The following is a 22,226-nucleotide window of genomic DNA, read 5'->3' as shown; positions in this document are numbered from 1 at the left end:
ACATCCTCATCCTCCACAAATCTGGCAGCTATGAGGGCCTCCTGAGCGCGCCTGCCTCATCTGGCCAGTGCGAGAACCTCATCCCCGTCATCGCCACCACCAAGGACCCCCTCACCCTCATTCCCGTCGGCCTCCTCCTCATCCAAGGTGACCTCCAGCTCCTCCATCTCCTCCTCAGCCAGCTCCTCTCCCCGCTAGATTGCCAAGTTGTAAAGGGCGCAGCAGACGATGACGATGTGTGATACCCTCTGTGGACTGTATTGCAGGGCTCCATCAGACCAGTCCAGACACCGGAACCTCATCTTCAGTATCCCGATAGTCTGCTCCACCAAGTTGCGAGTTGCTGCATGAGTCTCATTATAGCATCGCTCAGCTTCAGACTGAGGCCCCCACATGGGTGTATCAGCCACAGCCTCTGCTCCCCAATCAGCCAACTCTGCAGCCTCTGTGGATCTTGGAAGACTGCAGGGATCGGGGAGCAACTCAGAATGTAGGCATCGTGCACACTCCCTGGAAACCATGCACACACCTGCAGGATGCGTTTCTGGTGGTCACACACCAGCTGCACATTCAGTTAGTGGAAGCCCTTGCGAATGATGAAGTCCACCCAGTGTAGCGATGGAGACCTGAGCACCACATGAGTGCAGTCAATCGCATCCTGCACCTGTGGGAATCCTGAGATCCGGGCGAATCCAATGGCCCTTGTATCCTGACCGTCCCGGTCCCGGGCGAAATGCACAAAGTTGTTGCCATGGAGAAAATGCGTCAGTGACCTCATGGATGCGTTTGTGGGTGGCAGATTGTGAAATCCCACAGAGGTCACCTGTGGAGCCCTGAAAGGAGCCACTGGTATAGAAATTGATTGCCGTGGTCAGTTTCACAGCCACTGGCAGTGGATGCCCTCCATGTCCCCTTGGCACCAAGTCCTGCAGTAAGTGGCAGATGTGAGCCACCAGGTCCCTAGACATGCGCAGTCATCGGCGACACTGGTTCTCAGTAATTTGCAGGAATGGCAGGCAGCGTCTATGGACCCTGGGTGTCGCTAGGCGCTGACCAGCCACGGCTCACTGTCGCTCCTGGGCAGTGTGTGCGGGAGCCCCTGCTGACCCTTCTTCATGAGGTTGCTGCTCCTGCCTTTGCACAACCAGGAGCCTCAGTAACTCTCTCCTCCATCTTCTATGGTCCCTGTAGGCCATCAGGCATACAGCTAGGTCACCAGGATCCATGGTCCTGATGTGGTCCTCCTGCAGCATGAGAGACAGCAAGAGAGACGTGGTTATCATGGCTGTACTGAGCACCTTTCCTGGCCCTGTGTGACCGCCCCTTAATGCTTCCCGGAGAGTGCTGGTCAGCCCTCGGATGGCCAGAGATGAGTGCGCTGCGTGGCTGCCCTGTCAGCCTGCGACATGGGGGACACTGGTCCAAACCAGGATGCTGAGATTGCAAGGGGCTGTGAGCTCCTCCATCAGTGACTGCTACATGGCCAGTGTTGGTCAGGAGATTGTACAACGTGTGCAGTCCAACGTGTGCAAACCCCGCCCCCATAGCAGTCACCTCCGGGGCCAGGCATCAGTTGTCCTGACCCCCGGCCCCCCTGAGGCCTGTAAACAGCAGGTGAGCTGTGGAGAAGCTGCTGCTAACTCACCTCAGTTCACCTCAGTGAAGGCTGCCAAGTGCAGGTTGCCTTTGTGCTGGTGTGAAACTCGTCGCTGTGCTTTCCCGCCAATGTGGACGGACGATAGGGTTCCGAGAGCCTGGCGGGATGGCCTTTTAATTATATGCTGATGTATTACAAGTAGCTCCCTGCCGACCGATGGCAGGAAATGCGGCCCTCCTTCAGTGAGCTGAGTGGACGATCACGACCTGCCTTCACGCTGTCGTGAAGCAGGTCACGTCGTATTTCCACGCACACCGCCTATCACACCCGCCACTAACGGGCTCAGAAAACTCCGCCCAAAGATGTCAGCAAGGAAAGACAGTCAGGCGACGGCAGCTTGGGAAAAGTCCGGTTTTTGGGCATTGCTGGTTTTCGGATAGCCGAATTTGAGGCACTATACCGGAATTATTCATTTATATGTAATTTTTAAACAAATGAGCAATGCATCCAAAATAATTTTCCATATGGACAATAAAGTGAAATTGAATTGAGTTGAAATTGAATCAAATATTCAAACCTGCACCGTAAACATTGCCTTCAACAATTCTCTCATAACACATTTGCTCTTGTACTGTATACCCTTAAAAATTCAAAATGTTACAGGTTTTATATATGATTTCACATCAGCATTTGCATATTCAAGGAATTATATATTTGAATCCTAAGGTCATTCGTCATTCACAGCCTTCAGCATCTTGCAATTCAGTGAATATTCCTATCACTTGCTTCTCTTCACAAACTACATTTTCTCAAATGCTTCTCTGGATTAAATCACATCTGCCACCTTGATGGCAGTTTCAGTGAATTTGCTCATGTTCTTCTGTATTTTGGTCCCACTGGAACTCAAAGCAGTCCAGTACAAACTGAGACACTTCCCTCCAGTAATTTGAGAAGGATGCAGTCTACATAATTAGATATTTGGAAAGTTATCAGCAGCGTATAAGTATGAACCAAAAAGGTCAATTTTAAAAACTAAAAGGAACACAGTGACAACCTGAATTTATTTTTTTTTTCAACTGCATAATAAAATGTCCCAAGGCGCTTCAGAGGCATTGTAAGGCAAAACATGACACCGAACCACAAAAGGCGACATTAGGACAGATGACCGAAAACTTGGTCAAGGGGATAGGTTCTAAGAAGAGTTTTACAGGAGTAGAGAGCTAGAGAGGTTAGGGATGGAATTCTAGAGCTTAGGGCCTAAGCAGCTGAAGGCATAGCCAGCATGGATGGAGCAATTAAATTCATGATGAATGGCTTAGGTTATAAATAAGGAATGGATCTGCTGAGCTAAAAGTACTTTGCAGTGCAGTTACTATTATAAAGTAGGAAAGCAGCGGTCAGTTTGCACACAGCAAGTGCCCACAAACGGCAAAGTGATAGTGACCAGATAATCTGCTTTTGTGATATTGATTGAGGGATACCGTAGATTGGAGTATATAAGTTGACCCAGTGTATAAGATGACCCAATTTTTCTGGCTCCAAAAATCGTAATTTTTCATGCATATTCGGCATAAAGTCAGGCCCCATTTTAACCACAACGTGCTTTACTCGCATTAGTGGTCAGCCTCATATTTTTCACCTCACAAATGCATGTATTACTTATCTTATAACTGGGATTAAGCAGGTGACAGGGGCTGTGTTGCGAAGACGTGTGAGTTTAAGAAATCCCCACACAGAGCAGACTCCGTGTGTGAACAGCAAAAATAAACGAGTCTTCCAACAAAATGGATGAGGTATGAAGCTGCTTTCAAGCTTAAAGTTGCTAACTCGTCAAATAACTATTGCTGCAGCAAGGGTACTCGGCATTAGTGACAAGCTGGTACAGCAATTGACCAAGCCATTTGCCAACTCTCCTAATCACTCCTCATGTCAAATTTTGGACAAAAGGTTGATCTTTTAAACATTCTCACAAACAACAACTCAAAAGTGCTTAATTAGTTATTAAGTGCATTGGGACATTTTGATGTCATGAAAGCACTTTATTAAATGCAAGCTCCTCTTTCTTAACTTGAGGTGAAATTGGGGTGTGTGTTGTGGTGGGGGTGCCGGGGCAAGAGACTTCCAAAAGACCTCGATGTCAAAATGACCAGTTTCCAGCAATTCATCATCAGGCAGTGACAAAAACATGAGTACCCTCTATGCCACATCAGCCCATGAACTTTGATATGCCAAGCAACTGAATTGAGGGATGGAAATGTTCAAAAACAGTTCTAATGAAAACCACAGGACATGGGAAGACAAGCTTCATGGTGGTACTAGTCTGCATGGCTGACAGAACAAAATTATAACCTATGGTGATTTTCAAGTGTAAAGCCCCATGTCAAAAATCAAATTCCCTGCAGGAGATTTTGTGCATGTCCATGACAACGGTTGGGTGGATGGGGTCTTTCCCCGGGTAGATATGAAATCTTGTTTTTGTACCTCTCCAATTCTAAATCTCTCAAAAACTTGCTAATAAAGCCTGGTACCTTTATAGTCTGTTTCTCACAAAACCTTGTCACTGATAATTGAATATGGCATGACGAGTGTTATTGTGAAGCAGACCAGAAAGGATGTATTTCCTTCAAAATAGGTGCCAATATGTTTTCATCCTGTTTTTCCATTGTTCCATTCCTTAATTCAGGACAACCTTGGCTACCTGTTTCCCCAATGTGGTCATGAAAACAAGTCATGAGACACATATCTTATACATTTTAACAATCATATAGTAGTGTCATCCAAAATAGTATATTAGCAAAACAATCCCTTAAATCGTGAGAATGAAAATCTTTTAAACATTTCAATAAGTAAAAAGAAACCAAAAAACCTTAATCATGAGGTTAAAACATATCCTAATCCTAAATTTACATGTATACCCAAGTAGGAAATCTTTAACAGCAGAGCAAAGTTTGAAGCTGCAGTTGAGTATATATTGTAAGTAAAGCATGACTGACAAAATATCATAATGTGTAGTTGTAAGGTGCCTTGGCACCATAATACAATTTCTTTCCACTTGGCACAATAGCAAGAGCAGAAAATAAATGGTAGTCATTTGACCCATTTCAGTTTTAGAAAGCCCTGCACGTCCCCTGACAACAGCCAAATGTTTTTTTAACCATTCCAGGGTTTTCACCTCGATAGTCGCAATTATTTTCATCTCTATTGTATCCACAAGTCCATTTGCTAAATCAATCAGTCTGTGTTGGGGCAAAAAACATCCCGACATTAATTTTAAACTTGATTTTTACTAACTTGATCCCATGTTCTCTTGTACTACTGTCAGTTTACTTTGATCAAAATTTCTGAAACTACTTTTTCTACAATTTTTACTGTTTCAGTCATATACCTCTACACAAAGGCCACATCTCAGTTGCCTCCTTTCTTGGCCGAAAAATCCCAATTTTTTTCCAGTCTTTAGTTATATTCCAATAATTCTGCTTTGGCTATCATAATTTGATGGGAACATATTGCAAATGTAGTTCCTAATTTATACTTGCAAGAAATAATCATTTAGTGCTCTAACTTGTGCTTATCCTTGATTTCATCCTCATTTGCATCTTTCATTTATTACAAGGTAAACAAGCAGATGCAGGTCAAAAAATGCCAACTGCCCATAAAAACGGAGACCGTAGTTTACTGAAAACTGGGTGACTGTTCCAAATTGAACCATATACTTAACTGTGTGCTCTATCCTTCCCATGCCACAGCCTCAATTAAGCCCAGCAGTTCCATGTCAGTGCTTATGCACCACAAGGCTCACCCCACCCATCTAACTTCATATAACCCTATCAACAGTTCCTACTATTCTGTTCCCCTCGTTTTTAACTTGTTTCCCTTTAAATGCATCTATGTTCGTTGCCTCAACTACTCCTGTGATAGCAAATTTCAAACCACGCTCTGCATAAATAAATTTCCCTTAAATTCTTTATTGGATTCATTTGTGACTATCTTATATTTATGGCCCCTAGTTCTGGTCTCTCTCAAGTGCAAACACCTTCTCTACATCAAACCCTATCAAATCCTATCATCCTGAAGACCTTAAGACATTTCTCAGTCTTCTCTTTTCTAGAGAAAATAGCCCTTGCCTCTTTAACCTTCCCTAATAGGTATAACCTCTCAGTTCAGGAATCATTTTAGTATATAAAAGAAGGTTTACTTTCCATGGTGCCTTTATATCTTTCTTATAACATGGAGATCACAACTGTTCACAGTACTCCAAGTGTGGTTTAATCAAGATTTCATAATAGTTTAATAGAATTTCCCTGCTTTTCAATTCTGTCACTCCAGAAATGAGACTTAATGCTTTTCTTTTTTTTAAATGGCTTTTTAACCTACTTTACTATTTTTAGTGATTTGTGTATCCCTCTACTCCTCATTTAGACACTTATTTTCCAAGGATTATGGAGCTTTCTTATCCTCCCTCCCAAAATGTAGCGCCGCACACTTACATGTATTGAAGTTCATTTACCAATTACATGCCCATTCAGAAAGCTTGTCTTCCTATATTTTGCCACAGTTCTCTGTACATCCCCAATTTTGTATATCCCATATAACTACATCCCCAATTTTGTAATGTTTACAAATTTTGAAATTCTATTTCTGATTCCAGAATCCCTATTTTGAAGAAAATGGTGAACAACAGTGAACCCAGGGCCAATCCTTGTAGAACATCACTTTCACATCTTTGGCTTGTCTAAGTAACTAACCTTTACACTCTTGTTTTCTGTTTTGTAGTCAACTTGCTATCCATTCTGCTAGCTGTCCTTAGATTTTTTCTGGCCTCAGTCTACTATGCATATCAAAGGCCAATTGAAAATCAAAATACTGCAGTTTATGACAAGATGGGTAAATGTGAGGCAACCATGAACCTAGTATAAACCAAATAGCTAAAGCATGCTACACAGTAAGGAAAACAGTGAACCAGAGCCTTATACCAGATAAAATTCACAAAAAAGAACACTTTCCTACAATCAAAAGAGAATGGTTCTTCACAAGAACCAATTAATTTTCAACAGTCATGTATAAATCAATGCAAATCATTCAGGGACAGAAGTGATGCTTATTATAGCCCTCAGAGGTATTTAATTTCTGAATGATTTCCTCCATTAACAAAAGCTTTACTCTATCCCTTTTGACACTGTGGTTCAAAAAGTTGAAAAGTAGTATGATGGTGAATGTCTGAGTAAAAAAACAGGAGGGGAAGTCACATATGGGATCTGATCCATTCTATGGAGGGTAAAGTGAAGGTGATCCTTCCTTCTGTGAGTGATGTCATGCTGGTATACATTTCCAGCTGCTATCTTCCGATTATTTAGCCTTGGGTTTTATCCAAGTTGGAGTCTATCCTTTGCCAGACATCCTAGTTGAGATTTGTATTATAACCTTCATTACCCTGTGAGGTTTTTTGACCCTTTTGTTTAAGTATCAGTTTAACACATGAATAAAATTCTTTACTCATCTGTTTTAAATGATAATTATACAATTCAATAGTTAATAAATCATAATTTGTCCAAAATATTTTGAACTCAATTCATGTTCTTTTATTCCACAAGGACAGATTATCTCCACTGTGTAAAACTTTATCAATGTCTTTCGAGGAATTCAATATTATTAAGTGTGAATAGCCATACTTACTACTGCAGTATTTTACCTGGATAAGAGCTCTTAAATATTGGCTTTGGTTAACAGTGTCAGCCATCATGTATTCTCAGCACCCCAGCAAAAAAAACATGGACCATTCCTAATTCATCACCAAAATATAAAACAAGCCACAGTAGCCAAAAATAACCCTTCAGCAGAATTTAAATGACAAGCTTTAGCTTTATTATCCATGTAAAATGTAAACATTTATATCAGTATGAATGTACAATAGATTATTTCAGAGGTAATTCCAGGATCAACTCAACTAATTTGCAAACTGCATTAGCTATGTAAATGACTGAAAGCATATTCCCTCCAGATGAAGTGATATGATTACTTAACATATGAACAGATGCTCCCCCCATCTGAAAATAACAAGTACATTTTATCCTCATTGCAAGTTACTGGGAGCCAAATATTGCACATGTGTGTTACACTGAAGTGCAATGAATATCACATACATAACACAACATAATAAAAATAGCCTTGTAACCTTTTAGGCAATTTAACAAATGATGGTGAACTGAAAATGTAGGATATGGAATAATGTTTAGGGGTATCTGTACAAAAGGCATTGTTTCTTAAAGAAAATTAGCAAAACTCAAAGTGGACATCAAGCCATGATTGCATGACCCTAGTTGGTTGAAATAAGTCAGAAAGATACTAGCAGACACTCTAGTCACTGCTTTTCAACCTCATTAGATGCTTTAAAAGGAATGAAGTGCATCTAATATACCACCTAAGATTGAGGAGAGCGAAAAGATAAATTGGATAACTGTGGACCTGTTGGTCTAACGTCAATCGTGGACAAGTGTCTCACAGAAGACCAGTTTGAAAAATTCAGGCAAATGGTACAAGAGGCAATGCAGCAGTTATTTAATGGAGGGGAAAACAAATGGAAATATTGATTGAATTGAAAGGTGTTGAGTGTTAAGTTCCCAAAGGATCAGTGCCAGATGCATTTTTTTCTCTGTACATAGATTATTTCCACTTAGGCATAGAGAGCACAAACCCAAAATTTGTTGATGAGTCACAAGTAGGGAGGTTGGCAAAACTAAGCAGTATTGCAAAATACTTCAGGATGGTGGAATTCTGGAAGCTGCAATTTAATGTGGATAAGTGTGAGGTAATACATTCTGGGAGGCAAAATAAGCAATGGGCATCTGAAGTTCATGGTTGCACAAAGAAATCTAGGGAGTCAAACTGATAATTCCCTGAAATTGCAAGTGCTGGCAGATCAAGCCATGAAAATGACCAATATCATTTTGGGTTTTATAAACAGTGATGTATCAAAAAAAGAGTGTAGGAGCAATAATAAATTTGTACAAAACTTTGGTTAGTAATATTTGCCATTTCAGGGGTCCCATTATACAAAAGATTTTAAAGGCACAGAGCCGAGTCAGCATAGATTCACCAGAATAATGCCAGAGATGGAAGGCAATAAATTGAGGAAAGATGCGAGATACTGGGAGTATTTCCACTGGAGTAGAGAAAGCCAAGGGGAAATTGAATAGAAGCTTTTAAAATGATGAAAATAAAAATAGACTATTTCTAGTGGTTGGGAGTCAATATTCAGGGACTGTCAATGTAAAATCATCTCTAATTGGGCCATGAAGTGGTTAGGAGGAATTTCTTAGCATTGCAGATTGCTGCAGCATGAAATGTTTTGATACTGGAGTGATTAAAGCACTGACTTTACAACTTTAAGGAAAAGTTGGATAAATATTTGAAACTAACAAAGATACATGACCATGTGGAAAGTACAAGTTCATGAGATTAGTTTTGGAAAGCATTATTACATACACAATGCAGCAAATTAGTTTCTTTCAAAATTCAAACTTTTGTAGTTCAGTGGGCTGATATGGCTGTTACTAATATTTGTGACAAATGCTTAAAGTGTTTGCATAGTTTTCCTCTGCCCACTATTTTACTGCAGTCATTAACTTGCATCTTAGTCTATAATCACAATGGGATGCTAGGGAGCCAGCTAGGAAGGGAAGCCAAATTATAAGGAATACGGACACCTCAATTAGTTGATTTTTAAGTCACTAAAAATAATAAGATTGCAATAGAAGCAAGAGGTGGGGAGAATATGTAAAAGAAATAATGACTCAACGCCATCATCCAAATTGGCAGTATAGATAAAACAACAGATTAAACACCCCATTTAACAGAAAGCAGAGCTTCTTATATTATTCATGTTAGCAATATACCCTTAATTTTAGTACAATAATCTGAATATGCAAATTATACTCTGTTAGTATGGGATTTAAATTCATTAATAAACAAACCATCATATACTCTTGCATGTCAAGCACAGTGCTTTGAATAATTAATCTTCCTAGTATTGTTCAGCTGCAGAGGGTGTCAATGAGTGTGCTCATCAGTAGTGGCTCATGAGCTTGGATGCATAAAATCTCATCTAAGGTTGATGTGACTGCAGAAGTAGGCTTTAAAATTACTTTTAATTTCAATGTCACAACATATGAGCTGAAAGATTGCAAAGCCAGTCAACCCACGTAGATGGTAATTTTCCTGAATGTGCCGACATTGTCTAGTTTTCATCACAAGATCAACCTGCTTTGATAAAAATTCGATCGACAGCATTACTTAGCATATAGTTATCTATAGATCATTTATTTGGAATATAGATTATCTAGTTTAATTTTTTGAAAATATTTACAAAACCACTCAAAATTACACAGGAGTCGTCACATTACCTTTACAATGACACTACGCATAGCTAACAAAAAAAACTTCCCTGCAGCTCCAATCAACAATGGCAATATTATTTTTAATCACAGAAGCGCAGAGTTATATTGCATTCTTGCTTTAACAAGGTAATCTCCTGTATTCTCACTACAATTTACATGGTAATGTACATTGGAGCTCATACCTCATTACCACGCTTATAGGGAATCAGCATTATATCCTATTATGCCATTTTTATATTTCAAACTTACAACATGAAATCCTGCTCCCAGCACGGTTGGCTCCCCCTCACAGCAATGGTCGTACTCTTCACATTCTGAACCTTCAGCGTCACATACGTATTGTATTTTTCTGTAAAAAGAGAAATCAACAACTTACTTCAATAAATATGACTAAGTAAAACAGTACTGACAGAGGTTACAGGAGGTGAGTCATTCTCTGGGCAGAAGTCACATGGCGAGCAGAAAAGTATTATTCCAAAGATTTAAAAAGGACAAGAAATAAAGGGTAATGAAACAGTATAATAAAAGATACTTTATATTTCAATAGCATTAAAAGCAAACCAACTTTGGTAAAAAAAACAACTTTGAGATACTCCTGCATTAATTACCTGAATCTGTAACCAATACATGGTCTACAACTAATACCAGCTTAAGTATTATTACTTTACTTTCAAACATATTGATCATTTTGGGATCCATAATAAGAGCTTTTTAATGCGAACATAATTTCCTCTCTGCACTGTCACCCATTAAGGTCGAATTGTTGCTTAATTATGCGAATTAGAATAAGAATTTACTCATATAATAGGGCACAAGATTAATGTGCAAAGGGCAAAGCACTCCTCGTCAATGAATATCAATATGACATACTCATTTGCAGGACTTAGCCCTCTAAATAAAATGGGCGACTTAACTGCCCATTTGAAATTATGACTGGAAATTGAATCCAAATTATTGGAGGCTTCACTGGACAGCAAATGGATATGCTTCAACAAGCTGAAGGAAAAGTACCACAGTCCAAGATGTCAGTTTTTGTTTCTTTTAATTCAAGGGTTCAGGCAGGAGTAATTTTTTAATTTTTCTTGATCCACTCAATGCAATTAATATAAATGTCAGTCTATTCCATAAGGCTGCAACATGATTTGCGAAGCGAGTATTCTAAGATTGGAAAATACTTTATTGGTAAGAGCCAATTAAGCTGTCCATAAATGAGATAAATGAATTCAATTTTACAAAAGTTTTTAGCATAAGTAAATCTTATTTGATTCCTAAACCATATCTGCAATAACTGAAATTGTAAATGGTGTAATCAAAACCTATCAAATTACCTAGCAACAGAAATCAAAATATCAGAGAAATAGGCAATAACCAGCAATAAATAACTCATATTGGAAAGCGAATGATTCACAATGGCAATTTAAGACAGCATTACAGTCCAAGGATTAAGAGGAGAAACTTCTTTAGCCAGAGAGTGGTGAATCTATGGAATTCATTGCCACAGAAGGCTGTAGAGGCCAGGTCATTGAGTGTATTTAAGACCGAGATAGATAGGTTCTTGATTGGTAAGAGGATCAAAGGTTACGGGGAGAAGGCGGGAGAATGAGGTTGAGAAACTTATCAGCCATGATTGAATGGCGGAGCAGACTCGATGGGCCGAATGGCCTAATTTCTGCTCCTATCTCTTATGGTCTAACATCTTACAAATCTCAACGTTATACAAAAGGGGTTGTAATTACTTAGCCATATACTGCCCATAATGTTCCAATCCTCCTTAGAAATGGCAGAGGTGCCAGAGGACTGGAGAATTGCAAATGTCACAACCTTTTTCAAAAAAAGGATGCAACGGTAAACCCAGTAACTACAGGTCAGTCAATTTAAAAGCGTTCCCACTATTGACATTAGAGTTGTTAATTCGGAACAAAATTAAATCACTTCGACCAGTGCAAACTAATAAAGGAAAGCCAATATGGATTTGTTAAAGGCAAATTGTGTTTACCTAACTTGATTGAATCTTTTGATGAAGTAAGAGAGATGATTGATGAGAGTAATGCGGTAGATGTGGTCTATATGGACTTCTAAAGGTGCCACAAAATATGCTAGGGTGGATACAAAGCTGGTTGAGTGACAGGAAACAGAGTAGTATTGAACAGTTGCTTTTCAGGCTGAAGGAAGATAGACAGATCTACAGTGGATTCCCCAGGGGTCAGTGTAAACATGGTACTCACCCTTCCAGAGCGCAACAAATTGTTGAAGCGCTTACGGCACTGGATCCAGGTGCGCCACACCATGTCGCGGGAGCTCACCACTGGAGAAACCACTGCTTTTCTGTTATATATTAATGACCTAAACTTGGCTGGGCAAGGCACAATTTCAAAATTTGTAGATGACATGAAACTCAGAAGTATTGTGAACTGTGAGGAGGACAGTGATAAACTTCAAGGGGACATAGGCAAGTTGTTGCAATGGACCAACACATGGGCCAAAATTTTCCGTTTGGCGGGTGGGCAAAGCTGATGCTGGCGCGGGTGGTAGCGGAACCAATCACCACCCGTGATCGGGACTGCACCGCCATTTTGCACGGGTGGGCCAATTAAGGCCTGCCCAGTGCATTCCGACTCCCGTGGAGAGCGGGAGTCTGAAGTTTGCGGCAGGCGTGTCCAGACCGCCGGGTCCAATGGCGACCCGGCAGTCTGTCTAAAAAAAACAGTCTGGTAGCGTCCTTTAGGCTGTTCGTCATGGCCAGCTACAGGTGGTACGCAGGGGGTCTGCACAGCAGGCTGATGTAGAGGGAAGGCCAGAGGAAGAGGGCAGGCTGTAGGGTGTGGCCCAGGAGCAGGGCAGGCTGCAGGGTGTGGCCCAGGAGCAGGGCAGACTGCAGGATAGGCCAGCGGGGGGCCTTGCAATTGCCTTGCTGCCCTTGTGGACAAAGTGGCAGCACGGTGGGAGGTGCTGTTTCCCCAGGATGGGAGGAGGAGGCCCCCCCATATGACGAAACGTGCCTGGGAGGAGGTGGCGGAGGTGGTGAGCTCCCGCGACGTGGTGTGGCGCACCTGGATCCAGTGCCGTAAGCGCTTCAACAATTTGTTGCGCTCTGGAAGGGTGAGGACCATGTTGGTGTTAGGCATTTAACCCAGCAGGAATGCAATGACTCATATTGGGCATTTGGCGCACGCTGGGTGGTCAAGTAGATAGTGACCATGCTTACATCAGCCTCAGTGGTTCATGAGAAGATGGGTTCTCCCCACACCATGTGTTGGTCTTAGTAGCACATGACTAGTCTGGAGGCAACCTGCAGGGGATGCAGCTCGGCACATACTCAGAACTCCAGCACATGTCGTATTCATGGTGATGAGAGTGTGGAAGGGGAGCCTCAAGGTCATGTGGCCAAGAGCCACCTAGTTGCGCCTCCTTGCCATGGGAGCTAAGGCGTGTGTTTCTGAAAGTGATGGATGCAGAATGTGTCCAAGGTGGCCGTTGGGGGCGGGGGGCACAGCCCTACTATATTTTTGTGACTGTGGACAGGAGGCACTAGAGGCCACAGATGGGCCACTGTGGTTAGGGTGCGGCGTGCGCGTGCAGAGTACATGAGTGATCAGCCCCAATAAATGGTCTTCTCTGTTTTGCAGAAGAAAAATGCGCACAATGCTTATGAGGTGGTCAGGCCCAGTTGGTAATATTGAGCCGTTTTGAGCAGGAGGCCCTGGAGCTTGAAAGGCACCATGTGCCCAGGTCCACAGGTGTCGGTGAGGCTGGGGTGGAGCGGCCAGGTATTTGAGGTCCACAGTCACATCCGCTCTGTCCTCCCACCATCCAAAGCACTGATGACTGTTGGAATCGTTAATGTAGCAACACTGCTCATTCACAGACTGATAGTCAGACGTGTGGGTCATGGACAAAGGTCCCTCAACCCTTCGAAGATGCGCGTGTCCAGCACCTTCTAAAGTCACCTTATCCCAGTTCTGACCACTATCCCCATGGCCTTGTGTGCCAAGGCATTGCAACTGCACACCCTAATACTTATTACATGTTAGGAGGGTTTCTGCATCCACCACCCTTTCAGCCAGTGCGTCCCACATTACTACGTACAAGAGTTCCTCATCGCCTCGCCTGTCAACCTCATGCCCCTTACCCTAAATAAATGCCACCAGGTTAGTCATCCCTCCGCCAAAGAGAAAAGTTGCTTTCTATCTACTCTACCTATGCCCCTCATAATGTTATGAAGCTCAATAATGTCACCCCTCAATCTCCTGTGCTCCATGGCAAATATCCCCAGTCTATGCTATGTGTCCTCATAACTCCAACTCTCCAGCCCAGCATACATCCTGGTCAGTGACCTCTGCACTCTCTCTCCACTCCAATCACATCCCTCCCATGAAGCGCTGATCATAACTGAACACATAACTATAGCTGTGGCCTCAGCAGCATTTTCTGCACTTGCAACATGACCTCCCTGTTCCTAAATTCTATTCCTCGGCTAATAAAGGCAAGTATGGCATTTACCTTCTTAAAAGCCTTATGTACCTGTCCTGCTACCTGAACGGGCCTGTCGCCATGCCCAGCAAGGTCCTTCTGATCCTCCTTACTTTCCACGGTCCTACCATTCCTTGTGTATTCCCATACCTTATTTGTCCTTCCCAAGTGCTTCATCTCACACTTATCCACATAACATTCCATTTGGCATTCCTTAGTCCATCTGACCAGCCCGTCTGTATCCACCTGTAATGTTTGGGCCTCCTCCTGACTATTTGCCACCCCACCAATATTCGTCTCCTTAGGGTCTGGAAGGTTGAGCACATAATGAGCCTGGGGGGAAAGGGATGAAGTGTGTCACTGTGTGCACACTAACTGATTCACTGTCCTTGTTGTTACTTTCAGCATCATCAGAGGCTGGTGACCAGGCTCCGTTACAGATGTCCCCTCTCACACCTGAGGGCCCTGAACTGTCACCTGCGCCACACCATTTCTGCCAGGCAGGCACCAGCGCAGATACTAGCACATCGATGGGAATTGCAACATCAGCTAGTGTCCCAGGACACAGTGGAGAGGGCACTGCACAATCGCTGGAGGAGCTGGCAGAGAAAGAGAGTGCCGATGGCGCCAGCAGCCGGAGGACTGCAGGGGACCAGGCACATGCTCAGTCGGTACGTGATGATGTGCCTCTGGAATCGTCCACGGCGCAGCAGCTGCAGGAAATGTGGCCGGGTGTGCAGGAGCATCTGGGAGTGTTGCGTGAGAACATGCTTCGCTTGGTGTCCGTGGTGGAGGAGTCCACACAGAGCATGAGTGATGCCATGCTCCCTCCATGGAGAGAGTGACAACTCTCCTGGAGAGGGGCTTCCAGGAGAACAAGCAGCTTATCCTAGGGATACGCTCGGACCTGCAAGCCCTCACAGCGCTAATGGCCACAGCTGGTCAGTGCCAGTGTGGGAGATGGTCTGGACACCAAGTTTCCCAGCTTGGTGCCCATTCATCTGCGGTGAGCAGGGAGGTCCAATGTGACCTCACGTTGGTGCAGCAGCTGCCTGTTGTCGCTGCGAGCTCCTCTCAGGGCGCTCCGAATGAGGGCAGCAGCTCCTCCGCCCCTCTGCCAGTGACTGTTGCATCCGTTGAGGCTGCGATGACTGGGGAGGTGCCAGCTATGGAACAGGCAGCTCCCTCCCAGGTGGGGCCAGCACAGGCTCCACAGGCCAGAGGATGACTGCCAAGGTCATCGAGGCCAACAGGACAGCAGAGTCAGCAGGCTGTCTAAGAAGCTACTCCGAGCAATGGGGCGGCACCAAGACATAGCACCCGCAAACGTAAACATAAAACACCTTAGGCACACCGCGAGTTTCTCACTGGTGCTTTTGTGTTGGCCCTAGATTAGGGAATTATTATTTATCGCTGTTGTAAAAATGTTTTGCTTTCATTTTGTTGCACCGTATTATGGATGAAATTAAATCCAGATGTGTTACCATGGCTGAGGGTGGCTGCTTTGTGCTGCATTTGTATGTTTCACAGGCATATCATGAGTGTTTGAGTGGACATTGAGGTTTATGTCCAAAGCCCTTAGTTGCAGCTGATGAAATAGCAGATGTAGCACTTAAGTGCCAACTATGGAAGTGCCAGGCAACGCTGGTCCTCCTGATCCATTTGTGTGGAGCTAACTGAAGGTTCATTGATTTGAAGTCTCCCGGGTGTAGTCCCGGGTCAGTGTTCTGCCCCTCATCATTGCCCTGTGCTTCCTCATCCTCTGAATCATGTGCAGCCACATCCACTGTATCAACGTCTTCATCGTCCACTGCATCCCCCCTTTCCAGCGCAAGATTGTGGAGAGTGCAGCATGCTACCATTATCAGCAACACACGATCTGGGGGGTACTGGAGTGCGCCCCCTGAGCGCTCCAGGCATCGGAAGCGCATCGAGAAGACCGATGGCTCTCTCCACCACAGCCCTTGTGGTGCCCTGGCTCCTATTGTACCACTGCTCAGCTTCTGTTCTTGGATGGCGGAGAGGCGTCATGAGCCAACTTCTGAGGGGTTAGCCCTTGTCACCCAGCAGCCATCCATCCAGCCGGGCTGGAGCACTGAAGAGCCCCGGCACCTGGGAGTGCCTGAGGATGTAGGTGTCGTGGGAGCTGCCTGGGTACCTTGCACAGACCTGTAGAATCTGTATCCTGTGGTCACACACTATCTGCACGTTCATGGAGTGGAAGCCCTTCCTGTTGACGAAGGCACCGGGCTCACCTGCTGGCGCCTTGATGGCCACATGTGTACAGTCTATAGCACCCTGGACACGGGGGAAGCCAGCAATGGCCGCGAAGCCTCTGGCTCGCTGTGTCTGACTTGCCTGGTCCCAACGGAAGTGGATGAAGGTCAATGCACGCCAGAACAGAGCATCTGTAACCTGCTTGACACAAGTGTGGACAGCTGATTGGGAGACATCGCAAAGATCACCCACCGAGCCCTGGAAGGAGTCAGAGGCATAGAAGTGGAGGGCAACTGTGACCTTCAGAGGCACTGGCATGGGGTGTCCGCCCACACAGTTAGGGGAGATCTCAGGGCCAATCATCTGACAGATGTAGTGTATTGTCTCCCTTGAGAGTCGGAGCCTCCTTAGGCACTGCACCTCAGTCATATTGAGGTAGCTGCTTCTCCGCATGTAAACCCTGGCAGCAGGATAGTGGCATCTTCTGCAGCCCCTTCCACCTTGGGCAACCTCTTGGCCCTGCGCCCCTTGTGCCTGTGCCTGGCCTCCCAAAGGTGGCTCCCCTGGAGGCTGAATGTGCACTCCTGGCCTCCTCCTTATTCTATCCCTCCCTTCCTCCTCAGAGGAGCTGCCTCCAGTGGAGATGTCAGAACCCATACCCAGGCTAAAAGGAGGCCTCCGGAAAGCTGCAGGCCCGACAAAGATTCTTGACTGCAGACTGCTGAGCTGAAGCTTCAAAGTACAGAGAAAGCTGCTGGAATTCGTTGTGAACTGCTACAGATCACACAGGCAAGTTTAAAACACTTTCTGCAATAAATACTTCACAGACCAGATTGACAACCCCTCTGAGCCCTCTTATCTCACCCGTGGATGAGTTTTATTAAAATGTCTCTTACCCGCCTGCCCGTGCGCTGAGCTGAAGATCGCACAGATGCCTGAAAATCGGCATCGATTACCGCGTTAAGGGCCTTAACTAGCCAATTAATTAATGGCGGGCACGCGTCGCACTTCATTGCCCGCCCGCCTGCCCAATGAAATATCACGATGGCACGCGGTGACATCGGGACGCTCGCCCGACCTCACCATGCGTCACTTTACACGCTGGTGTGTGGGGCCCGACCCCCGCATATCACCTTGAAAATTCTGCCCATTGTAGACAAAATTTAATGCAGAGAAATTTTGGTAGGAAGAAAGGGGAGAGGCAATATAAACTAAAGAGTACAACTCTCGAGGGGATGCAGGGTGTACCCACACCACATGGGCTGCAGCGGTTCAAGAAGGCAGCTCACCACCACCTTCTCAAGGGCAACTAGGGATGGGCAATAAATGCTGGCCTAGGAATGCACTCAAACTGTTGAAGGTGGCAGAGCAGGTTGAGAAAAGCAGTGAAAAAAGCATACGGGATCCTAAGCTTTATAAATAGAGGCATAGGGTACAAAAGCAAGGAAGTTATAAAACTCTGACTCAGCATCAACTGGAGCATTGTGCCCAATTCTGGGCATCGCACCTTAGGAAGGCATTAGAGAGGGTGGTGAAGAAAAGGTTTACAAGAATGGTTCCAGGGATGAGGAACGTTAGTTATGTGAATCGTTATACTGTTACGTTATTCGTAAACAGAGTTAGGAACTAATTGTTATGCATCTGTACATCCAGGGTGCAACATTTACTGCTGTGCTGCAGTCAGATGCTGAGCAACATTGCATCAGTCTACCAGCCACACGGAAAGTTGCAAGAAATACACTTGACGGGGCTCCAGCAGTTTGTGTCTAAAAGTGTGATTATTTCAAGCTTCTGGTAACTCAAAGACATAACATGAATAGATTGGAGAAGCTGGAATTGTTCTCCTTAGAGAAGAAAAAGTGGAGGAGAGTTGATAGAAGTGTTTAAAATCATGAGAGGTCTACCCAGAGTAGATAGAGAGAAACTGTTCTCATGATCAGAAAGGCCCAGGACACACAGGGTTTAAGATGATCGGCAAACGAATCGCGACATGAGAAGAAATTTTTTTCTTAAACATAGCGAATGGTTCGGATTTGGAATGTACCCACCGAGTGTGTGATGGAGGCCGATAGAATCAGGATTTTTAAATAGGAACTGGTTAAGCACCTGAAGAGAAAAGAAATGCAAAATGGAGAAAGGGTGAGGGAGTTGGACGAGCGGAGTTGCTCTTGCAGAAAGCCAGCACTGACACGATGGGCTAAATGGCCTCTTTCTGTGCTGTAACAATTCTATGATTGTATGAAAGTAATGATGCAAGTAAAATGTGGTGCAATTACTCAAATTTTATGAAAATTACAGGCATTTGAGCTCCAAGTGGCTTGAAGCCACATATTTTTATATGCAGCTCTAAAAGTTGTGTATAAGCAGCTCAGAGATAACTCTCTAATTTTTTTTCCTTTTCCTCCTTCTGTCACAGAATACCCAGTTTCTCCCCTGCAATTCCCCACATTAAGACACTTATGAATGTGAAAAACATTTTTGAAAATCTTGCCCCCAGTCCCAAATTCTTGCTCCAGTCCGTAGCATAACATTCTGGTACCACCGAGGAGCTGCCTAACTCTGATTGACAGGTGTAAGAAAAGACACGACGTCTGAAAGCATTAATGGAAAATAAAATAAGACCCAAGACTATCTCAAAATTCCAAATTGAGATGCCATTTCCCTTTTAAGAACTACCAGAAATTGAGCAAGACAGAGTGCATAAGTAATGCCGTTTTGAAATTCAAATGACAAAATTAATTGTCTGAAGTCGCAGGGTTTGAAAATATTAAAGAACTTCCATATAATCAAATACGTCCTTCATTAAAAACACATGAAGGGATCAGAATAAACTCCAGCTATGCTTAGCAATAATCCTTCAGAAGGCATCCAAATTCTTGTCCTTAATAACGATGTTTTCAGATAAGGAAGAGCAGTATATTAGTATTCAAACATACTGTACTTTAGCTGAGACGCTGTTTCACACCCATGATCCACCAACATAGTATGCTTATGACCTCAGCAGAACCATCATGGGAAGCACCAGATAGTAGTTAGGCCATTTTCCTTAGGTACAGCTGAAGGACAGGGAATTAAAACACAGGAAAGCAGGTCACAAAAAAAGTGGGGGGGAAAAGAGTAGATTAAGACTTTAGGCTAGGACTTTGTGGTCACCAGCAAAGCAACTGTACTTACTGCTGACTTTGAAGCCAGCTGTCCACAAGGATCTAGCAATCTCTCTGGCGCACACTTGTCCTTTCCCAGTGGCAGTTTACATTTGGCACAAAGTCAAAAGGGATCACCAGACTTCCAGGAGCAGTGATGTCGGCAGGCAGCCCATCACGCTGACACATTCTCATAGACAGCAAAGCAGGAAATTGATGGCACTTTATCCTTCATTTTTCAGGTAATGAAATAAATGATAAGGCTTGGGTTTAGGTAAAAGCTAAAATATCAATAAGCAATCTTTTTAAAATTTTAAAAATACAGAATTATAGTTTTGTTAAAAATTCATTCACAGAATGTGGGCTTCACTGGCAGGGCCAGCATTTATTGCCCATCCCTAGTTTCACTTGAGATGGTGATGGTGAGCTGCCTTCTTGACCTGCTGCAGTCCATGTGGCATAGGTACACCCACAGTGCTGTTAGGAAGGGAGTTTCAGGATTTTGACCAGTGACAGTGAAGGAATGGCGATATATTTCCAAGTCAGGGTGGTGAGTGATTTGGAGGGGAACTTCCAGGTCGTGATGTTCCCATCTATCTGCTGCCTTTATCCTTCTGGATGGTAGTGGTCACGGGTTTGGAAGGTGTTGTCGAAGGAGCTTTGGTGAATTTCTGCAGTGCATCTTGTTGCTGGTACACACTGTTGCTACTGTGCGTCGGTGGTGGAGGGAGTGAATGTTTGTGGATGTGGTGCCCATCAAATGGGCTGCTTCGTCCTGGATGGTGTCAAGCTTCTTGAGTGTTGTGGGAGCTGCACTCATCCAGGCAAGTGGGGAGTATTGCATCACACTCATGACTTGTGCTTTGTAGATGGTGGATAGGCTTTGAGGAATCAGGAGGTGAGTTCTCATCGCAGGATTCCTAGCCTCTGACCTGCTCTTGTAGCCACAGAATTCATATGGCTAGTCCAGTTCAGTTTCTGGTCAATGGTAACCCTTAGGATGTTGATATTTGGGGATTCAGAGATGGTAATGCCATTGAACATCAAGGGGTGATGGTTAGGTTTTCTCTTATTGGAGATGGTCATTGCCTGGCACTTGTGTGGCATGAATATTACTGGCCACTTTTCAGCCCAAGCCTGGATGTTATCCAGGTCTTGCTGCATTTGGACATGGACTCGTTCAGTATCTGAGGAGCCACAAATGGTGCTGAACATTGTGCAATCATCAGCGAACATCCCCACTTCTGACCTTATGATGGAAGGAAAGTCGCTGAGGACACTACCCTAAGGAACTCCTGCAGTGATATCCTGGAGCTGAGATGATTGACCTCCAACAGCCACAACCATCTTCCTTTGTGCTAGGTATGATGCAAACAGTGGAGAGTTTTCCCCCTGATTCCCATTGTCTCCAGTTTTTCTAGAGCTCCTTGATGCCACACTCTGTCAAATGGAGCCTTGATGTCAAGAGCAGTCAATCTCACCTCACCTCGGGAGTTCAGCTCTTTTGTCCATGTTTGTAATGAGGTCAGGAGCTGAGTGGCCCTGGCGGAACCCAAACTGGGCATCAGTGAGCAGATTATTGCTAAGCAAGTGCCGCTTGATAACCCTGTTGATGACCCCTTCCATTACTTTACCGATGTTCGAGAGCAGAATGATGGGGCAGTGACTGGCCGGGTTGGATTTGTCCTTCTTTTTGTGAGCAGGACATACCTGGGCAATTTTCCAAGTAGCCGGGTAGATGCCAATGGTGTAGCTGTACTGGAACAGCTTGGCAGTGCATCAAGTTCTGGGGCACAAGTCTTCAGTACTATTGCCGGAATATTGTCAGGGCCCATAGCCTTTGCACTATCCAGTGTCTCCAGCCGTTTCTTGATATCACGTGGAGTGAATCGAATTGGCTGAAGATTGGGATCTGTGATGCTGGGGACCTCAGGAGGAGGCCAAGATGAATCATCCACTTGGCACTTCTGGCTGAAGATTGTAGCAAATGCTTCAGCCTTATCTTTTGCACTGATGTGCTGGGCTCCCCCATCATTGAGGATGGGGATATTTGTGGAGCTTCCTCCTCCAGTGAATTGTTTAATTGTCCACAACGATTCATGACTGGATGTGGCAGTACTGCAGAGCTTAGGTCAGATCCATTGGTTGTGGGATCGCTTAGCTCTGTCTATCATTTGCTGCTTATGCTGTTTGGCATCCATGTAGTCCTGTGTTATTGCTTCACCAGGTTGACACCTCATTTTTAGGTATGTCTGGTGCTGCCCCTGGCATGCCCTCTTGCACTCTTCATTGAACCAGGGTTGATCCCCTGGCTTAACGGTAATGGTAGAGTGGGGGATGTACTGGGCCATGAGCTTACAGGTTGTGTTTGAGTACAATTCTGCTGCTGCTGATGGCCCACAGCGC

The 22,226-nt window shown here is 44.3% G+C and overlaps 1 protein-coding gene across 1 annotated transcript in view; it reads right to left on the bottom strand.

The window, feature by feature from the left end:
- Positions 1-22,226, bottom strand: part of LOC144688872 (protein unc-13 homolog A-like) — a 425,192-nt gene that overhangs the window by 283,535 nt on the left and 119,431 nt on the right. The window contains exon 3 of the mRNA XM_078555875.1: positions 10,240-10,339. Within this exon, the coding sequence (XP_078412001.1) occupies positions 10,240-10,339 (100 nt within the window). The remainder of the gene's footprint in view (positions 1-10,239; positions 10,340-22,226) is intronic.

Source organism: Cetorhinus maximus, chromosome 13 (assembly GCF_964194155.1).
Source record: "Cetorhinus maximus chromosome 13, sCetMax3.hap1.1, whole genome shotgun sequence".
Classification (NCBI taxonomy): domain Eukaryota; kingdom Metazoa; phylum Chordata; class Chondrichthyes; order Lamniformes; family Cetorhinidae; genus Cetorhinus; species Cetorhinus maximus.
This window is presented reverse-complemented; position numbering and strand designations above follow the sequence as displayed.